At 40.5% G+C, this 20,607-nt stretch overlaps 1 protein-coding gene across 1 annotated transcript; it reads left to right on the top strand.

Moving 5' to 3' along the window:
* The first annotated feature begins 8,027 nt into the window (after positions 1-8,027).
* Positions 8,028-19,952, top strand: LOC134532249 (zinc finger protein 271-like). Its single transcript, XM_063368671.1, has 5 exons — positions 8,028-8,065; positions 8,365-8,425; positions 8,530-8,640; positions 16,894-18,403; positions 19,945-19,952. The coding sequence occupies exons 1-5, from the start codon at positions 8,028-8,030 to the stop codon at positions 19,950-19,952; spliced, it is 1,728 nt and encodes a 575-aa protein (XP_063224741.1).
* Positions 19,953-20,607: the final 655 nt, after the last annotated feature.

Raw genomic sequence — 20,607 nt, 5'->3', positions numbered from 1 at the left:
TTGTATCGGCCAGGGATCGAACCAAGGACCTTATTCGATCTAATCAATCAGTATATAAATTACAAATTTATTTAATGAATTTTGAACTTTTTCCCGAATCTCTAGCATTAAAATTACGAATTTCCAATATGGTGGTCTTGATGTCTGATAGGATGATGGTAGTAGAGGATTTATAGTCTCTTTAAATATGTTGAACATGGCTAATTGCAATTATTATTTTTTACATAAAATTAAACATTATTGCATCGTTCGGGTATCGAACCAAGAACAGGAGCGGGTCGAATCGATATGTAAGTTAATGAGTGATTTATTTAATGAATTTTGGAACTTTTCCCGAATTTCTAGCTAAATAATTACGGATTTTCAAGATGGCGGCCAAATTTCAAGATGGTGGGTGTCACAGTAATAAATGATTACTGCACTCTAGCGGGTAAGAATTAAACTAACATGTCATCAGCGCACTCTAGCCGACGATACAATGATGATAGCTTCCAGCATCGAAGACAAGATGGCGGACATGACGTCATACTAGGTGACAATATATATGCTTTGAAATAAGTGGTGGGAGTCAGTATGCCAGCACCCACCCCAGGGGAGGGATCGGTCGCAATTTTTTTTTTGCGCTCGTCGGGTTCGAACCCAGGACTCCGAGCTCCGTGTCGTTAATGTATGATTTTTAAATATTTTTCATTAAATTTTTATTAAGTGAATTTTTTTATAAATTTTAATTTTTTTTCATTAAAATCGGATAGTAAATAAAAAAGTTAAAGATGGCGACCGTAACGGAAATTGCAACGGTGACGTCATTATCCAAGATGACATATTCCATGATGACGTGAGGCTTATCGGAGGCTGTCGACATGGATGCTTAAGCCTACATATGGACATTTCTAGCCGCCGGGATATTTAAGGACTAAAAACGAGAAATTTTCCCTCGAAACGGGAATTTTTCCCTCGAAAAGAGAAATTTTTAATTTGTGGAATTTTTTAAAAATTTTTGGCGGAATTTTTTTTCACAGAAATGTAAATTTTGACGAATTTTGAGGAATTTTGGGCAATTTTTGCCCAATTTTGGCGAATTTTGAGGGTCAAAGGTCAAGGTCAAACTTGTCCCGTTACGCTATGTCCCGTTACACTCCTCCAAGATGGCCGCCGTGACGTCACATTCCAAGATAGCGGACACCGGCTCCGGCTCCACGCGCCAGCGCCAGTGCCAGCTCCGTCATTCCTATACTACTTGTGACTCTCTTCAATTGTCTTATCAAATTATGCGAGTGCCTGCAAATGCACAATGCACAGGCGGTAAAACAATACTTATTTTGTTATAACATGGAATTCTCAGTAATCAAAATTATAGCAAGCAACATTTTTGAGTTTTCAGAAGTTTACGTTATAAAAATGGAGAAAGAAACACCTGCAGTCAAGATACACGCTTAAATTACATTCAAATACTTATGAGAGACGGGAGTTCTTCAAGCCATTATGAATCGATTTTGGCTTTAATAAAATGTAATGTAGAAGGCATACGGGTTTTGTGAAATATTTACTGGCGAGTTATTTTGCAATTGAGTTATTTTTAGTAATCAACCAACAATACATGTTTTAACGCACAATGTGTTTGGGGGATTTGAAAACTATTAGGTTTTTCCTCTACAAGATAATAAACAAATCCCACCTTTTCGTTTTCTTTGCCGTGAAAACTTTTTTGTAATGCCTGCAAGCGGTTTGTTTTCTGAATATTGTAGAGTTATTGAGCTATTTGGTTTAATAATATGTTTTAAATATATTATTAAATATACTTTCTATCATTATTTACCCTTTTGTTTATTGTTTTTAACGTAATAAAATTAAAATTAGTAAATAAATCAATAGCGCTTATGTTTATGTAAATTACAAATACGTATTTATAGAAACTTTGCTTTGTGTCAGATGCTTTTTTTGTAATATGTTTGTAATATTATTTGTCGCCTGCATCCCCAATGTTTATTATATCTATTTTATTAATATTCATAATAAATATTTTCGAAGTATATTCATTCCAATTCCCATTAACATTCTGTGTTTACAAGACCCAATCAACATTTTGAAGTGATGAAACAGCAGAAAAATATTGCTTCGTTGATTTTATTATTAATATAAACCCCGTGTTTGCTTGCTAATACATTTATTTAAACTGTATGTTCTAAATGCATGCTGTACAATGTACACAGCAAAGTATTTTTACGCTTCGTGGTCACTCTTACTATTCAAACGATTGTAAATGAATTTTCTGCGTGGTATTCCCGTAAGCGCGCTGGGTGTAGACCGGGCGGTGCGACCAAGGTGACGTAGTGCGCAGTGGAGGACGAGTTTGGGCGGCCGGACGGTTTCACCTCCTCTTCTTTACATCATGGCCGCGCCGGCTAGATAGTTCTCCGCGAAGGAAGTTCCGTCGTGTAACAGAGAGAGAGAGAGAGAGAGAGAGAGAGAGAGAGAGAGGGCTCTCTATCCGATGCGCTCTCGCACTCTCCAGCTTCGGCCACGCGCGCTCGCGCTGGCAAACCAATCAAACCTGCGCACAGTGTGCAATATGAGCATTCTGGAGGGACAAAATTCGAAACTCAAGCCAATGATGTTTCCTTTTGCTTTTATTTGCTGTTTTAATGATTTTTTAGTTAACTTAATGATTTATGACAACTTTGGCAGCAAAATTTATAGTATTTATAGAATACCATACAGGGTTACATTACTGAAATTCGTTTACTTTGCAAAACAACGTAGAATGTTTTTTTTTTCAAACCAGACTTTACTTGTTAGTGAAAATTCTTTAGTTAATGTTTTTATATATGTACAAAGTTTTTATGTTTATATAAAATTAAATTTATTACTATAGAAGTGTTTTTCTGCCATCCTTTGAAGTTAAAAAGGTTTTTACATAAAATATTTAAGTATGCAAATATCACCAAACAACAGTTTTTTCAAACGCCTCAACATTAATACTGTAACCACTTGATATGGATTCCAGAATAACACGGAAGTGATTAATAAGGGCTTCATTATTTCCAGTTATAGATGCGACTTCACGTGCATTTTTGAAGAATCTCCTGGCAGTATTTCCATAATTTGTGTTTCCACTACCGGGTATTAGCGTGTCAACCACTAGACCCCAACTCATCTCTAATTATTTTCTTTATTTCATTTTTTTCTCGCTTCATACTTTGATCTATCACTTGCTCCTCGGACCTGCCACTTTTTTATATCCAACCTGTAAGATATATGCAGCAAGCATTCGAAGCTCCGAATCCAGGCATGGAGTGTAGACAGACCAAATGCATATGTTGATGGATCTACATTTGTTTTATGTGATATTTCGTATTTGTTCATTTGTTTAGGAGATGCTCCACATATATAACATTTTTGTGATGACCGATTATTGGACAAAGCGTTGCAAATTTTTCCATCAACCATAGTCATCAACATTGTTTGATGAACATCTCTTTCATTGCCACAAATTGTCACTCTGGTTGGTGACAGTTAATTTATTTGTTTGTTGATGTTCTTACTTTCATCTTGGATTAATGCTTCTGTTTACTTTTTAAAGAGCAATTTTATTGGTCGACAATATCTAGTAGAGGAAGGTCTTGGATTCTGCCAAATAATTCGTTTATGATCTTCATTTGTGTGGAGCTGCAGAGGAACAAATGATATAACGAAAAGATATTCGTCATAGGGAACCTCGCCTGTTTTTTTCTCAGACCTCTGTTTAAATATACTGTGGCCTGAACTTCCATCGCAACCCCACTTGCATATTAACGACATGTCATTGATACCAGATTCAGACAGCATCTGGTTTACTACTTCATTTTGCACTAGTAAAATGCGTTCAATGGTGTGGTTAAGAAGGGCTTGTAGATTTATTTCTGCGCTCAGTTTAGTGATCAAAATAGCTTCTTTAAGTGGGTAACACATTTGTTTGGCTTCCTGTAACATGTAATATGGTGGATATATATTACAGTTTCTTTCTTTGGCTTTAGACTGCAGAAGCTTGTATTGGTAGGTTGTAAGTTGCGCGTCAAGAAAAAAGCCAATACCTCTTCATTTTTGTAAAATATAGGTTCTTTATTGGACATTCTTGCTTTATTTAGTTTTGTCGCTCTTTGTGGCGATGCTGTAGATAATTCTTTAACAATATCTGCTGCATCTCTTTTCCCAGCAGCTCGTAAACTTACTTCAGTGGCAAATGAGATCTCTTCAGGAGTCTGGGACTGCAGCAAATGTTGAACTTTCCTCCTTTTACTCTTTCTGCTACAATCTTTGAAACGCTTCTTAGGGCGTCCAACATCAGTTGCAGGCGATGTGCTTGGCCCAGGTGTATTGCAGGGTTGTGTAACAGCAGACGAAAACATTGCCAACAGTTAATTTCCTAGTTTAAATTCCCCCCGAAGCCACTGTGTGTTTCGCTGAACAAATCTATCATAATGCCTTACGCTTTGCGCCCAAAGTTTATTCAGTTTTATTAAAAACAACCTCACTCTATTTTTTTTTTAAGATAGTTTGAATGTTTTCTGGCACTTCTTCCAAGACAAAGAAACTCACTACGTATTTACATACTTCTTCGTGCCTTTTTGTTTTCTCACTACGCAACCAAATGTTAAAGAGATCGCCACGTGACATGCGCAGTACCTCTGAAAAAAATTAAAAACTATCAATCGCGCAAATATGCGCAGAATATTAAAGCGAAAACATTTAATATAAATATGGAGCATTGCACTGCAGAAGTTTCGTGAGGGTATATTGCGGACATTTTTTTATAACTAATTGAAATTTATGAAGTTTACATTTTATTGTTATTTTTCGTCAGTTAATAAATTATAAATGTATGGATAAATATTCACATTTAAGTATGCGTTACTCATACAAATTAAAGAACATACCTTTATGAACGTCTTCCCTGATCATAAAACAAGAAAATACCTCTCGCACTAACTGTAACAGCTCTTGAAAGAGCGCACTCCGCACCAATACTGCCCCGGCCGGGAGCGATCCTCCGATACAGCTCTCTTATCAGCTCTCCAGAAGGCACACAGCATTTTTAAAATAGTCAACCAAGCACATTACTGAATGATCTGAAGTCTCTACTATAACATTTCAATAACCACAAACCATAATTAAAAAGTCGAAAAAAATAGTTTTGTCCCTCTAGATTGGTCATATTGCACACTGTGCTGCGGTGTGAATTTTAATATGGTTTATAATCCTCACGTACGCATTTACAGTAGAACCACTAAAATAAAAGTTCCAGATGTCATAATATCTAGCTACATTTTTAAAGCTGCTTTTGATGGTATAAATTTTTGTGTTAAACTTCTCTCAGCATGAGTAATTCATTTATTTTTATACGTATATTTATCACTTTCCACATGTCTCCGAACGGTTTTGAAACCTTGATAGTAGGAATAAAACAGAGACAACAATAAACACAAAAACAACCACAGCAAACACAGCAAAAACAAAGACAACACCACCAACGCATGATGAACTAGTACTAATTACCAGATAACCAAAATCAGACAAAATGTTAAAATGATAAAATAAATATGTAAATCTGGTACTGGAAAGTAGGCAACAAAAACGAACAGATTAACCAAGCATTACAAACGAGGTTAACAATACACAAAATAAAAAATACATATCAATGACTATAATTACGGAGTTGAAGATATTATGACATATTCCTACATAAAAGAAACATTAGAAACATTTATGTATATATGGGCAGAAGTAATCTATAACGTAACAGAAAAAAAAATTACCTAATATAGGCTCAAACTTAAATGAAATTAAAAATAAACTTTGTACTGGCATTGAAATACTACTAATTGATCAATACGTATCGACTGAATAACATTTTAAAGTGCAATAAGGTGTCAGAGAGCGCGAGGTAGCGATAGAGAGAGTACAGTTTCGTACACTCTCGTACGCTCGTGCGCTCTTATGTTGCTTGCCCTCTGGGACGTAGACCCGGAAGTCACATCGAGAGCGAGACTAGACCTGGGCCGTAACCAAATTGAAGTAAACAAGTATGTACCTGCCACCGCGCGTACTTCACTTGCCCTGTGTAGTATACTAGAGAAGAATGTGCATGCATATTCTGAAACTTCCTTTTAAGCACGTTAAATATTTACCTTATTGGTTAGTCCCATTTAAAATATATAATCGAAATTATTTTACGGGTATTTAAAATGCTTAAATGCTACATCAAAAATAACCTACAAAATACTTAAAAAAAAAAAAAAAAACGCCAAGTTTCTTTATCTGGAAGTAGTCTACGCTAGAAGTGAACAGATTCGTTTACTTACGTCACTTCTAGTCCGGACATCCCTCGTGTGGCATGTACGTGGAAGTATGTACTTTTGGCCATGGGGGCGCAGCTGAATAGGCGGAACAGGTCCACTAAAAAATTTGTGCCAAAATCAAAAATTAAGTTTTAAATATTAATAAAAATAGAAATTTCTTTAAGATAACGACTTGAATAAAATAGTAACTTTACAGACATTATTAGTTCAGAATTAACGGAATGGTGTTAATAACGTAGTGTCGTATTGAATATGATTGCAAAATTATAATTTGTAAAAATGGTTTGACAAAGTTTAATTATCTTTGTAGCAATGAAATAAGAATGGCTGCCATGTGAATATGTGCATGATGTGTGTGCTCGTGTGTATTTTTTTTTTTTTTTTTTTTTTGCAAATGAGACTGAACGTATGATTTTCAGCACTAATACTTTGCGGCTTTGTAATTATTTAAGTTTCGAAACAAATGATAAAGAACTTTAACATAATTTTTTGTTGTTCCGTATTGGAAAATAAATAATATGATACATTCAAGGGAAATATTCCCAGCAAAAAATACCAAAAAAAAAAAAATCAAGGTTGGCCAACATTTTCTTTCGAAAAGTTAACGTTTTTTAGGATTGTCAGGTTGCTGCCGTTTAAATACCGCACAATCCGTTGATTCACAAAGAAAATAAGAGCGTTAGTTAAAGCATTGTTGCGACTTGTTTGCAGGGCCGGTGCAAGGTAAATTGGCGCCCTAGGCAAAAAACCTTAATGCCCCCCCTCCCCCCCCCCCCCCCCCGCAGGGCACCCCAAAAAATTTTTTCCTTGCCTCAAAATACATCACGTAAGCCTAAGATTTTGTCAACAATCAAATGTAAGCAGGCTTGCTTTTTTTTTTTTTTACTTTATTATTTATTACAAATCATAAACAGGTCACCGTGGACTTTAAATAATTACTTATATCAATATAAACATTCCAAACGGTTACAAAAATCCATTTTCATCTAGTTTCAATAATCGTTAAACATGTTATATGAGCTGTTATGTGTCGTGCTGCGCCGCCCCCCAGCCACTTGGCGCCCTAGGCGGTCGCCTAGTTCGCCTGTGTGGCCGCGCCGGCCCTGCTTGTTTGTCTTCCTTGCCTCGTGCGGCCGCGGCCACGAGGTGAGTGAGTGACGCACAGGCGCGCGTCAGGCTGTCCGCCCTGCCGAGGGAGCGATTCCTGGAATGCGCCTCAAGGTCACGCAGCAAGAGCGGAGGCAGGGGTTCCGTTACTCACCGCCGTCCCGAGGAGGACTCCGCGAGAGCCGCGCTCCTACGGCTCCCACCGTTTTGCCGTGGATGTGACGTAAGAAAATGGAGCAGTCAAAGCCAATTCGGAAAACGGTACTAGCCTTCAGTTGGACAAAATTTTATCTATAATAATTTCCCTCAATGCTTACAGCTTATAAATTCCTTGTCTCCTTACCGCAACTACACGTAAAATAAATTCTACCGTCCCCTGGAGCCATGGGCGTAGATCCCGGGAGGGCCAGATGGGGCCCCTCTCCTAGACTCAAACAGCCCCTCTCTGAGGGGGGCCCACTTGCGCTTGCATATTCGTAACTGTGAAATAGGAATGACAAAAGTCATATCCCTCCCTCCTACCCAGGAATCCTACATGTTTTCGTGCATGCCGGGAACATTGGGGCAGTTTCCGGGAAAATCGGGATGGTTGCCGGTAACATCGGGCCGGTGGTCAGGAACCGGTAGCCTACAACTCACGCAGTTTCGGTACCCTACCACGTTCGTGCAACTTCGGATTTCTCTCAAAAATTGAAATTAAAAAAAAATCGAAGGGTTAGGTTATGTTAGGTCAGTCACAACATGCTTGTTTTCATTGGAAACTTCTGATTTAGCGGCTGAAGTGGCGTTTTTATACCAAAACGCAAAACTTCTGAAATCTTCGGAAATTCTTGCAGGGAACCGAAACTACGTGAGTTGTAGGCTTCCCGGTCAGGAACATCGGTACAGCGGCCATGAACATCTATCGAGCCTGTGGTTGAAGACGTCGGACGGTAGCAGGGAACATCGCGCCGGTGGCCGGGAACATCGGGCCGGACAGGAGCGTGTGAACGTCCACCGGCATTCCGAGCCGCGCTTGTAACAGATGCCGCCGCCGCCGCCGCGGTAATTGGGCGCAATGAGCGGCGTATTTTTGGCCATTGTGCAGGCGGACGAGCGGAGGAGCCCTGGAAATAGTTACGTCGACACGCGACGCACCAGGGGGTCGGGAGGGGAAGAAGAGGAGGAGGGATTGTGGAGGAGGAGAGAACTCCGGCAAGTGCGTGCGCGCGCGCGCGTGTGCGATGGTTGTGATGTCAGGGAGCAGAAGATGGTTGGGATGGAAGAGCACGGGAGGAGCTGGGGGAGGCGGTAGGGGTCAGTGATCTCCGTTCGGGAAAAAGGGGTAGTGGGGGGGGGGGGAACCCAGAAGGGCGCATCCCGATGCATGACCTTGAACCGACAACTACCGAGGCTCAAGGTCACGCATACCAGATACCAGAGATGCCGGTGGCCGTAGCTGGTCGCGCCTTGCCTCCATTCAGTCAGCGGACTGCCGAGCGGATCGGAATGCCGTTCCAGGCGATCGCATTCCTCTCGCAACTCTCTTCATCCATCACCTCATTCAGATCCGAGACCTCGATCCACCGCCAATACAAGTCCACCTGCCTTGCCACCACTTCATTATTTTTCATTATTTTTAATCTCATTTGTTTTAAGTAATGAGCTTGTCCAGCAAACGTATGAAACATTGGGAAAACCTGGAATTGACAGGGTATTTTGAAGTTCTGGAAAAAATCAGAGACTAGTCAGGGAAAAATATGTTACTTCGGGGAATTTAAATAAAATTGTTGGTCGAAGGCCAATTCAGAATTGCTAATCCATTAAACTGTATCATTCCTGCAGATTGTATTTCGGATTTAGCCCTTGTTGCAATGTTGGTGTACCAACTATTTCTGAGCAGGTTAATAGAGCGCAAAGATGTATAGCAGTTATTTCCTATGGAAATATTACGCCTTTTTTTTCAACTAAAAATCATAAAAGACCTGGAGAAGTCTGGGAACATTCAGGTAATTATTTTGTGGGTTTTCACAGGACACAATGAGTAATTTATTTACTTATCTATCGTGTTTATTAGTGGCGAAGTAAAGGCGCTATGCAATTTATTGCACTTTACCACGTCATAGCTATGATGATACAATCAGTTCGCGACACACGCGTCGTAGACTGTGTTGTCAGCATAGGCAACTGATCTGAGCCACGTTAAAAAAAAAAAAAAAAAAAATGTTATCTATCATATTACACGGTAAAAAATATGAGGATCACACAATATAATTTATGATAAAGTAGGTTCAAAGATAAAACCTAAACAGAAAACTTTTTTACATGCAAATTAAAAATAATCATTGGCAATCACCTGCTGAATGTAATTCATTCGTTGCCATTATGAGATAATACGAGATAGTATTAAGTGTCACACACACAGACACTCAAATTCCTGCAGTAAGTTGTTATGCTAAGTATGTATTCGAGAGAGTGCATTGTCGCTTGGTCCAGTTCGTCCAGAGCTGCTGCTCGTGGCTGCAAAAGATTCTCATAAACATTTAGATGAATGTGCGGGGATTGCTACCATAGAATTTCCTGCGGGTCAAGACATGAAAAGATTATTGATTTAATTCAAATAGTACTGATTGAAATCAAAATAGGTATTACTTTCTAAAATGTTGTTTACTATTTGTTTACAGAAATAATTAAAATAAGCACAGAAAACAATTACTGGAAATATAAAGTAGGAACTCAGCAGCACCATTATTCCACTTAAAAAAATGGTCTAAAATTACATTACCAATTCTATTATGTGAATTTTTTCGAAAAGTTGAACATTTTATAATTAACTATTTGAAGTACCCGGCTTTACCCGGGCTAAACACATAGTAATATAAGGAACATCACGACCGAGTTTCATGTCTGTAAGAAATACACAAGAAAAACGGGAAGTTTGGATTTTAAAGTCCCGTTGATTGCACAATCTCGGTAATCAAGGCTACGCATCAACAAAACCGGGACTCCAATCTTCAGATTCATTTTGTGGGAAGGCAGGTAATCACTAGGCAAGACGTGACGGACGCACCAAACTATAGCGTGTTACAAATTCAAGGCAACGCGTCCTATTGACGAAGTTCTAAACTAAACGGTTATTAGCTCATTAAGTTCGCTAGCAGCCACGAGCTTCACTAAGCAGATGAGCTTCGCCAAGGATAAGGATAGGAAGTTGCCAGACCTTACTCTATGACCGTGTGGCGGGCATAGATAAATGACACAATTTCACTGTTTGTGTGTCTATAGCCTATGTACTATTATTTTCTATTATAAATCTGAATTTACTCCTTTTTCAATCCCTTTGAGATGGAATTTCATAATTATATGTAGTCTATGTCACTCTTCGACCTATAAACTATATACAAAAAATAATAATTTATATGCGTTCCTTCATTGCTTCGTGAAAGGACAAACAGGCAAACACATTTTTGCACTTATAATGGTACTAGTAGGGATGCAAATGGTTCTATCTTGCCAACATTCACTTGATTTTTTTGGTGCAGTTATAAGTTGACTTTAAGTTTTGAGATAGTCAAACTATAATTAGAAGTCTAAATTGTGTCAAGTGGCGCCAGCTTTCTGTCACTTGTAAAGCATCAGGTGATTGTTTGCGAACATTTGACTACCACATGAATCTGTTTACAAACACAGCTGACAGAACAGCAGCGTCAGAAGAATACCTAGTACTATTATGTTTAAGACAGATAAAATCTATGATATTCACTAGTTGTGTGTAGCGAGTGGAGAGAAGCAGTGATCAATTTAAACAAGGACTATCGCTTGGTCCAGCCAAGCTTATATCAGAACCTCCAGGCAATGACTGGAACAGGGGCATACCAGAGACATGGAGATTCATTCCACTGTCAGGTTGGTATGGTCAAGCTGTACATTGGCTGTTCCTGTCGTTACATAGTAAAAAAAACATGTAAATTTACATTAATTCTTTTTTTTTTACAGTTACCAAGAAATATTTTTTAAAAGTACAAGAAAAAATAATTTATATTCTACAGCATATTCACGGGGAATATACAAAGAAAATTCTGATTTCTACAAAGGTTTTTGTATTGTTTCAGTATCATGTTATCATTAAGGCCAGTGATTTTTCACGAAAATATTTCGAGACATCTGTGTGTTTAAACACTTTAGCGTCGTCTGTGTTTCGTGATTGGTTTAGTTTCTTTCAGTCGCGTACCCACGGTCAGCGCACGAATCACAGCAATTCTGCACAGAAGCAAACAAGCTCTAAAATGCCTGGCAAACGGCCATTGTATCTAGTAAGAGAACAGATTGTTTCGCGAAAAATCACTGCATCAAGTTACCATTCAGGAACTGGAAGTTAACTGTTTAACCCACCCCTAGTTTGTAATATTTGCAAGAGCAGGCAATGTTTTATAATGCTGCAAAAGATGGCTTGTAATAATACGAGTTAAATGCTTACAATTCACAACTAATGCTTTCTCATGTCATAAGAAGGTAGTTCGTAGAAGCTCACGGTAACGATACTCTTGTTCAAAATCAAATTAGCTACTTGTCATTTTAAATTATTTATTTCCCCAGTGTTAACTGGTAGCATCGATTTTGTGACAAAGTTTTAAATTACATTGAGCCAATTTGAATTATATTCTCCACTGCTTATCTCCCGTTTTTTCCTTTACGAAAAAAAAACTCTAAACGTCATGGATAAAATTGCAGTAAAAAAGATTGTTGAAACGCTGAATGAAATGAATTTAAAGACTAAGTTTGGGTGCAACGTATACTGTTCCTTATAAGGTGAAGTAAGCTGTCAAATAACTTCAGCAATCCTCGAATAACAGGACCGCAGACCTGCAGACATATTCTCTTCCGAACTACAAATTATCTTTGTTTCGACCATGAGGACTGTATTATTGTGGGCGTTTAGATGGGACCCGAAATGTTTTGCGAACTGTATGGAGAAGGGTGGTTGCCCTGACAACTTCTTCCCCTAATTTTTTTTCACACATACTATATTTTGTTGTACCATAAATAAATAACTAAGACTCAGTAAAATATTAGTGGTCCCAAAACTGTTCGGCTTATTTGCCAAGATTACTGTCAAGCCGTGTTTCATCAGGGCCGTAGGTAGGATTACATGGTAACCCCTATATAATTTTTTATGAATAAGTTCTCGTCATGATTGAATTTTTAAAGAAAACTGATGCCACAATGAAATAGTACTTTTAGTGGTACAACGTTTAAGCATAAAATTTAATTAATGATGTTACTTGAGTAAAGACAACTGAAAATGAACATTTTATATTATGGTTTTTATTTAATTATTTTAATATTTTGTTGTTAGACCAATTGTTTGATAATTTCGTTATATGCATACACCCATTAAATTTTATTAAATACACTAACATGAAACACATGTTAAGTTTATATGAAATACATAGGTACATACACTAAAACGTGTGACAACCAGCATTAAATATAGACTACTTGTAAACAAAATTCCTGCCACTTCAATACTACTTGCAATCAAACTTGAGTGCTAAATTTTTTTGGTGTTGCACAGAATAGGACTTAGCTTTGGCTACTTGTTTAAGTAAACACTTGTGAACTGGTGTGATTATCAAAACTGTTGTAGTCGCACACGTGAAGTAATGTTATTTCCTCGCGGTGCTTACAGACTAGAGCCTGTTAGTGAATGTGTGGTTACAACAAGGTATAGAAGCTAGCTAGAGCCATAATTTATGCCTTGACATGCCAAAAATTGGCATGAATAGTTCAAATTTATAATTATAGCAAAAGACGGAAAAATCCAAGGTGCCCGTATCCGACAGGTCTCCCCATGGATACTTCCCCGGTGACAGAGCAGTCGTGTACGGACATGTTAACAGACCAACAATGGCAGGAGGATACGTAGACTATATTGTCTTCTTTGAGAACCTTCAACTTCAAGACAGTTTAAATGACACTTAACTATGGGATCTGGTTTTGGATGGGGATGACCGTTTGTCGTAAATCAAAAATACCAAGACAGTCTTCCTATCGGCAGTCCTTTCGAAGTAATCAACGGGTGTTGGAAAGAGGGATGTGGGTTTTGTAATCACACGGATGAAATTAATTAAATATCTTAGGGCGCTTATCCTTTATCTCCTCCCCACTTAGTAACATTCGGCAATCAAGAAGAGGTGAGCTCACTCAGACGGCATTAAACTTTTAATTCAAAAAACGGCACGCCCGACCGTGGCTCGCTCGTCAGTCGAACCCAGAACCTGTGGCGAGGCGGGGCATTGAACGTGTCAGGCACTCCTTGTGTCCACGGCTCGACAATCCACGGAACATAGCTTTCGACTTAATTTTTTAAGGAAACGGTCGTGTCTTGGTGTGACCAAGAGCCTAAAAGTTGCAGGATTCGCCAGGTCAAGGCGGAATTACAATAGGCAATCGCCTCCGTCCGTCCGTCGGTATGCTTGGCAAGCTCTAACTTCTGACGGGCGGACGGATGGATTGTATCCATGGTTCTGGCCGCGGCAGTTAATTGTTACCAATACATGTATGTGGTGTTTGTATCAGTCGTTCAGAAGTTTTGCATAATAACACTACTGTTCTTAAATCTCGTGTTCTGACAATTTAATTACAACTCTGAATTTTTTTCGAGGAAATGCTAATAAAATGCATACATAAACACGACATAAAAAGGAAAAAAAATAAACATATTTATAAATCTCCAAGAGAAAAACATGGATTGTTGGCAGCACTTATTTGGGAAAAGTTCTGACGGACGGATGAAGACAGGGGTAAATCGCTTGTCTAGATGCAGCGTGTTGACGGACAAAAGAGAGACGGACTATGGTAATTCCGCCGTTAGCCAACAGAATCGACTGCCAGAAGGTCATATCTGAATAGTCTGCAGAGACGTAACCAGAGGGGGGCAGATGGGGTTTCCCGTGTGCCGCATTTAGGGGGGGGGGGGGGGGAGGAGGCTAAACGGGAAAATTAATTTTTTATTATAGATATTTACTTGAACATCGTAGTGTATGAACACAAAAATAAAACGTTGGAAGGCAGATGAATCGAATTACATGTATTGAAATGTGTATTGTCAAATATTTAAAAACCGGTATTTTCCGCGTACTATTCAACTTGCGATGTATTGAAGATTAAATGACTGCAAATAAATTTACGTTCAATCAATTGTGGAATTAATATGTGGTGGTATATAATTTATTATCGAGAAAGGTTTTGGTTTGGTTGGTTGAAAAAAAAAAAGGGGAAAAAAGGGGGAAACTAGTCTAGTTACGTCCCTAATAGGCTGCGTGCGTATGTTGCATGCTTCCCTTATTTTGAAAAATAAATAAAAAATCACATACGTTATGTTTACTAGGTAAAGTGAGCAGAGAAATACGTGAATTAGCAATTAATCAGTAACTATAAACAGTGAAGCATAAAACATTACCATGTACAATTTATTTTTGTGAATTGAACTTGTTATCAACGGACACAAGTCGTCTCTGGATAGGGTGTCTGTATGTGGTACACTGCCCATATGTTGTTCTATATGCACGCAATAAGCAGAATACTTTAAAGTATAAAGAAAGTTTTCAATAAAACGTAGTTTTTACGTTTATGTTTATCAACCCCTTTTCACAGTCGCGATTTTTGCAAGCACAAGCGACCCCCCTCAGTGAGAAGCTTCTTAGTTCCAGAAAGCAAGGTGGGGGCTGGATCCACCGGGAAATCTTTACAACTAACAACCTACACATAATCGTTTAATTTTATTTGTCGCGCGGGTAAAATCTCAATGCTCACAATATTGAGGCGTTTTGCTGGGGTAGTTACCACAACGCCGAACGTACAATAACGCCGAATGCCAAATTTACCGCAACGCCGACAGCTAGAAAACTGCTGTGTACCACAACGCCGAAATACAGTAACGCCGAAAAATGTTCCTTTGGGGAGGGGGGTGGGGCACAGGAGCAAAATGAAAAACAACTGAATGAATTTGTGTGCTAACCTTACCTAACCTAACCTTTGTGGCAGTCCTGTAATGACATTTTTCGGGGTTGATGTATTTCGGCGTTGTGGTACACCAGTTTTCTAGCTGTCGGCGTTGTAGTCAATTTGGCATTCGGCTTTATTGTACGTTCGGCGTTGTGGTATTTCGGCGTTGTGGTATTTCGGCGTTGTGGTATTTCGGCGTTGTGGTATTTCGGCGTTGTGGTATTTCGGCGTTGTGGTGCGTCCCCGTTTTGCTGTCGCGTCGCGACCTTCTGGTCGGCACGTGACGTGGCTATGGCAGATGATACTCGTGCCCGCTGTGTCCAACGATGAGCCAGCCTCTGGGATGCGATATCACGCTGGAATGCCGAGTTCCGGGAATACGCTCTGGCGACTGGTAAACAACAGCTGGAAACAACACTTGTGTACTCCCGTGGGCCAGGGATATGTCGGGTTTCACTCGCTTCCATCTTTCGGATCCGTGAACGATCGTGGTCGATTTTTTATGCACGTACGATTTATAATGTAGTGTAAGTGTCAATAATAATAATTTATATACTAATATAAGAGTAAGTTTGTTACTTAAAAAAGACATACGTGATTGTTGAAATGTTTTAAGTACAAAAAAATACACGGCTTAAAATTTTCGAAGAAAACTGGATATTCGTTCATTTACAGTTATCTTTGTACACATTTATGGGTACGGAGATCCCTTTCTTTGAATATGAAAACAGAAGAATCATCTCGGAACAAAAAAAATAATAATTGTGAACAAGTCTTTGAGTACTCTCCTGAGATTTGTAACATCTAATCTCGGTAAAGAGAAAATGTATGTGTTCTTATTTGGCAATTACATTTATAATACGAAACTCGACCACGAAATTGAACATATAATTCTTTAAAATAATGCCGAGCGTGATAAATATACGCATTCTGTATTTTAAACTACATTTCTATACGTGAATCACACGTAGTTTCCGTACCCGCCGCTATAATTCTCTGCTGGAGTAGCTACGTCGACTATCGAAACACTCCATTTTCAGAGCGAAAGTTTAAACTGTATAATGTAACGGCTCCGATTAAAACTAAAAAGACTTTTAAAAAATACCAAACCCCAGCTTTGGACAAGATTCTCGGCACGGAATTCTGTTAAAATACTGCCCATCTTGTTAAAATTCATTAAACAGTTAAATACTATAAGTTTTCACTTGGCTTTGTGAACTTTTGTTAGTGCCATCCTCCACAAACGGTACCACCGCGGTTACACATTTCCGTTCCATGCGACTTCCGTTCCATTCACGAAATTGCTCCTGCCAAATGCTGTATACTGAGAGCAAAGATGTTACACATCTAAATGAAAACTTGTCAAGTCCACATGTGAAACACTCTTATTCCTCCCACGTGCATGCCTGCCGTGTTTTACCATCACAGCGCGGGATGGCGCGGGTCCTCCCGAGCGCGAGCGCAGTGTCTTACCACTGCACCAGCGTCTTACCACGGCGCCAGCGTCTTACCACTGCACCAGCGTCTTACCACGGCGCCAGCGTCTTACCACTGCACCAGCGTCTTACCACGGCGCCAGCGTCTTACCACTGCACCAGCGTCTTACCACGGCGCCAGCGTCTTACCACTGCACCAGCGTCTTACCACTGCACCAGCGTCTTACCACGGCGCCAGCGTCTTACCACTGCACCAGCGTCTTACCACGGCGCCAGCGTCTTACCACTGCACCAGCGTCTTACCACGGCGCCAGCGTCTTACCACTGCACCAGCGTCTTACCACGGCGCCAGCGTCTTACCACTGCACCAGCGTCTTACCACGGCGCCAGCGTCTTACCACGGCGCCAGCGTCTTACCACTGCACCAGCGTCTTACCACGGCGCCAGCGTCTTACCACTGCACCAGCGTCTTACCACTGCACCAGCGTCTTACCACGGCGCCAGCGTCTTACCACTGCACCAGCGTCTTACCACGGCGCCAGCGTCTTACCACTGCACCAGCGTCTTACCACGGCGCCAGCGTCTTACCACTGCGCCAGCGTCTTACCACGGCGCCAGCATCTTACCACTGCACCAGCGTCTTACCACGGCGCCAGCGTCTTACCACTGCACCAGCGTCTTACCACTGCACCAGCGTCTTACCACGGCGCCAGCGTCTTACCACTGCACCAGCGTCTTACCACGGCGCCAGCGTCTTACCACTGCACCAGCGTCTTACCACGGCGCCAGCGTCTTACCACGGCGCCAGCGTCTTACCACTGCACCAGCGTCTTACCACTGCACCAGCGTCTTACCACGGCGCCAGCGTCTTACCACTGCACCAGCGTCTTACCACTGCACCAGCGTCTTACCACGACGCCAGCGTCTTACCACTGCACCAGCGTCTTACCACGGCGCCAGCGTCTTACCACTGCGCCAGCGTCTTACCACGGCGCCAGCGTCTTACCACTGCGCCAGCGTCTTACCACGGCGCCAGCGTCTTACCACTGCACCAGCGTCTTACCACGGCGCCAGCGTCTTACCACTGCACCAGCGTCTTACCACTGCACCAGCGTCTTACCACGGCGCCAGCGTCTTACCACTGCACCAGCGTCTTACCACTGCACCAGCGTCTTACCACGGCGCCAGCGTCTTACCACTGCACCAGCGTCTTACCACGGCACCAGCGTCTTACCACGGCGCCAGCGTCTTACCACTGCACCAGCGTCTTACCACTGCACCAGCGTCTTACCACTGCACCAGCGTCTTACCACGGCGCCATCGTCTTACCACTGCGCCAGCGTCTTACCACGGCACCAGGGTCTTACCACTGCACCAGCGTCTTATCACGGCGCCAGCGTCTTACCACTGCGCCAGCGTCTTACCACGGCGCCAGTGTCTTACCACTGCACCAGCGTCTTACCACGGCGCCAGCGTCTTACCACTGCACCAGCTCGCTCAGTCCACTCGGTGCAAATCACGGAGGCAACAAGTTAGAGAGTGGGTGTTTGCAAATTTTTCACCACGGTAATAATTGAAGTCAACCTGACAATGACCCCCTGCCACCGGATAAAAAAACATTTTTTTTAAATTAATCATGTATTAAACGCTAATTCCTTGAAGATGTGCTGTTAACATCTCTTCATCTCACTTAATGATGAAATTTTTACGATTATTTCCAGAGAGTTCCTTTCAAGCTATTAAGAAAAAAACTTCAAGCATTGGCCTTTTTGATTCTATGGCTCATTTTGATAACCAAAGTGACTTTTAACTTCATAACATTCACTTTGTTGACTAATACCTCAACAGTGCACATACACATATTTTTGTTTGGGCCGACGCACATGCTATTTTTTATTCAAGTGAAACTTCTTTACAGCTGATAGGGTAAATCGAGCCGATTACTCATAGAGCATAACGAAAAGTGCTACGCCCAGGAGTGGTGACACATTCGATAAAAAGGACACACAGTCATCGAAAAGGAAGCTAACGCGCGTGGCGGCCACACAACCAAAAATCATATTTTTTTTCGTAGTCACCTATGGCTGCTCGTTACGAGCGGCGGAATGATACATTCTCAGCGCGTCGCCGGATAATTAGCGGCGGTGGCTCCGCTCCACTCGCCACCTGCGCTGTTCGCTCTTCCGGGCCAGTCCAAGGCGGCGTTGCCAGAATGTGCACTCAAGATTTAAAACTTTTTTTTTTAGATACGTCGTTGCTGGTTTACACTGCATGTCATAGATAAACCTCAAGAACGGACTAAAAAAATTTCACAAACATCAGCCGATGTAAGAAGTTAAACGAAAGACAGCACAGAGAATTCCTCGGAAGTAATTAGAATATATATATCTTTATATATATATATATATATATATATATATATATATTTAGGTTCCCTGTCACTGTGTAGTTCAAAATTTGTGCATTTAACATTTGATATCTGCTGATTTTGTCTTGTTTTTTCTGATTGTGTGTTTCGTTGTCATCTTTGGTTTGTCCGCTCTTCAGGTTTTCTCTGTGACACACAGGGTAAACTAGCAATGGCTTATGTCCAACATAATGTATTACATCAACACATAAAACAGACATATAGTATGTGTCAGTAACTTGTTTCAAATTTTACTGTTATCAAACGTAGTACTAGTGGTATCCATTTCCCCACTCTCATATGCAAAGCATCACTGGCTACCACATGAATTTGTTTATAAACAATGCTGAAATAACAACGGTGACTGAAGGATATGTGGAATTTTGGTGCTAGCAAATACACTAGAGACTAATACTGGACAGCTTAATGATTTATGTGCAAAAAAAAAAATCTGTCATTGTCGTCGCACCAATCCTCTATACAAGCACAATCTCCATTTGAAGTTTTATTGTATTTGTGTCCCCAGAAACATGCTATATACAGTATGACCATAATATAATGTCCCAGTTATAAGATGTAATAGTATTGGTTCAAGGTCACAATTAAAGTGTAACTTAAAAAGTTTTAGATAAGCGCATGCGCGAAAACTGCTTTGTTGTTTTCTCGCTTGCAGCGGGATAGAGAGGCTATTTCCCCTATTAGTACCTAAACTTTATTTGTCAAAAGGATGGAGCCCCTCCCCATTGTAATCTCTTTGTACGAAGGTAGTTGAACTTCCAAGTTTCTGACCGTTGGATTGGTCGTAATGGTCGAGACGTCAGAGCTCTATTCGCTGGCCTATATGTTCACCTGACATAACGCCATGCGAGTTTTTCCTTTGGGGATTTATAAAAGATCGTGTCTACGTTCCGCCGCTAACTAATAATTTGCCAGAGTTGAAACACAGAATTGAAGAGGATATTGCTTCCATTACTCCGGATGTGAGTAGTATATATTGGCCGGTCCGAGCCCTGAATTCTGGCTTAGGATGGAGGATAGAGTCGGCCAACGTGGATTCTGACGTCACGGCGGCGATCTTGGATTACCTTGACCTTCAAAATTTGCCAAAAAGACACAAACTATGCCCAAATTATTCCTGGCGAGACTTCTGCTGATGTTCTCCGAGGGTTTCTGATTATTTATGAGAAATTAATCTCTGCATGAAAATTTGTTTTAGAAATGAGACCTGCAATTTTATTTAGAGTTACATTTAATTAGTGAATTTCTGTTACTAAATCAGCACTGACAATTTTTTTATCAGGTGAAATAAAAGATGAACTTCCGTCTCCTTGGTGTC

This window comes from Bacillus rossius, chromosome 5 (genome assembly GCF_032445375.1).
Source record: "Bacillus rossius redtenbacheri isolate Brsri chromosome 5, Brsri_v3, whole genome shotgun sequence".
Taxonomy (NCBI): Eukaryota; Metazoa; Arthropoda; class Insecta; order Phasmatodea; family Bacillidae; genus Bacillus; species Bacillus rossius.
This window is presented reverse-complemented; position numbering and strand designations above follow the sequence as displayed.

Excerpts from the sequence above, each read along its gene's own strand:
- LOC134532249 (XM_063368671.1), top strand. The coding sequence starts at position 8,028 with ATGGTTGCCGGTAACATCGGGCCGGTGGTCAGGAACCG. Across the intron at positions 8,426-8,529 it reads ACATCGGGCCGGACAGGAGC|GCGGACGAGCGGAGGAGCCC; the intron begins GTGTGAACGTCC and ends GCCATTGTGCAG. Across the intron at positions 8,641-16,893 it reads GGAGGAGAGAACTCCGGCAA|TGTCTTACCACTGCACCAGC; the intron begins GTGCGTGCGCGC and ends GCGCGAGCGCAG.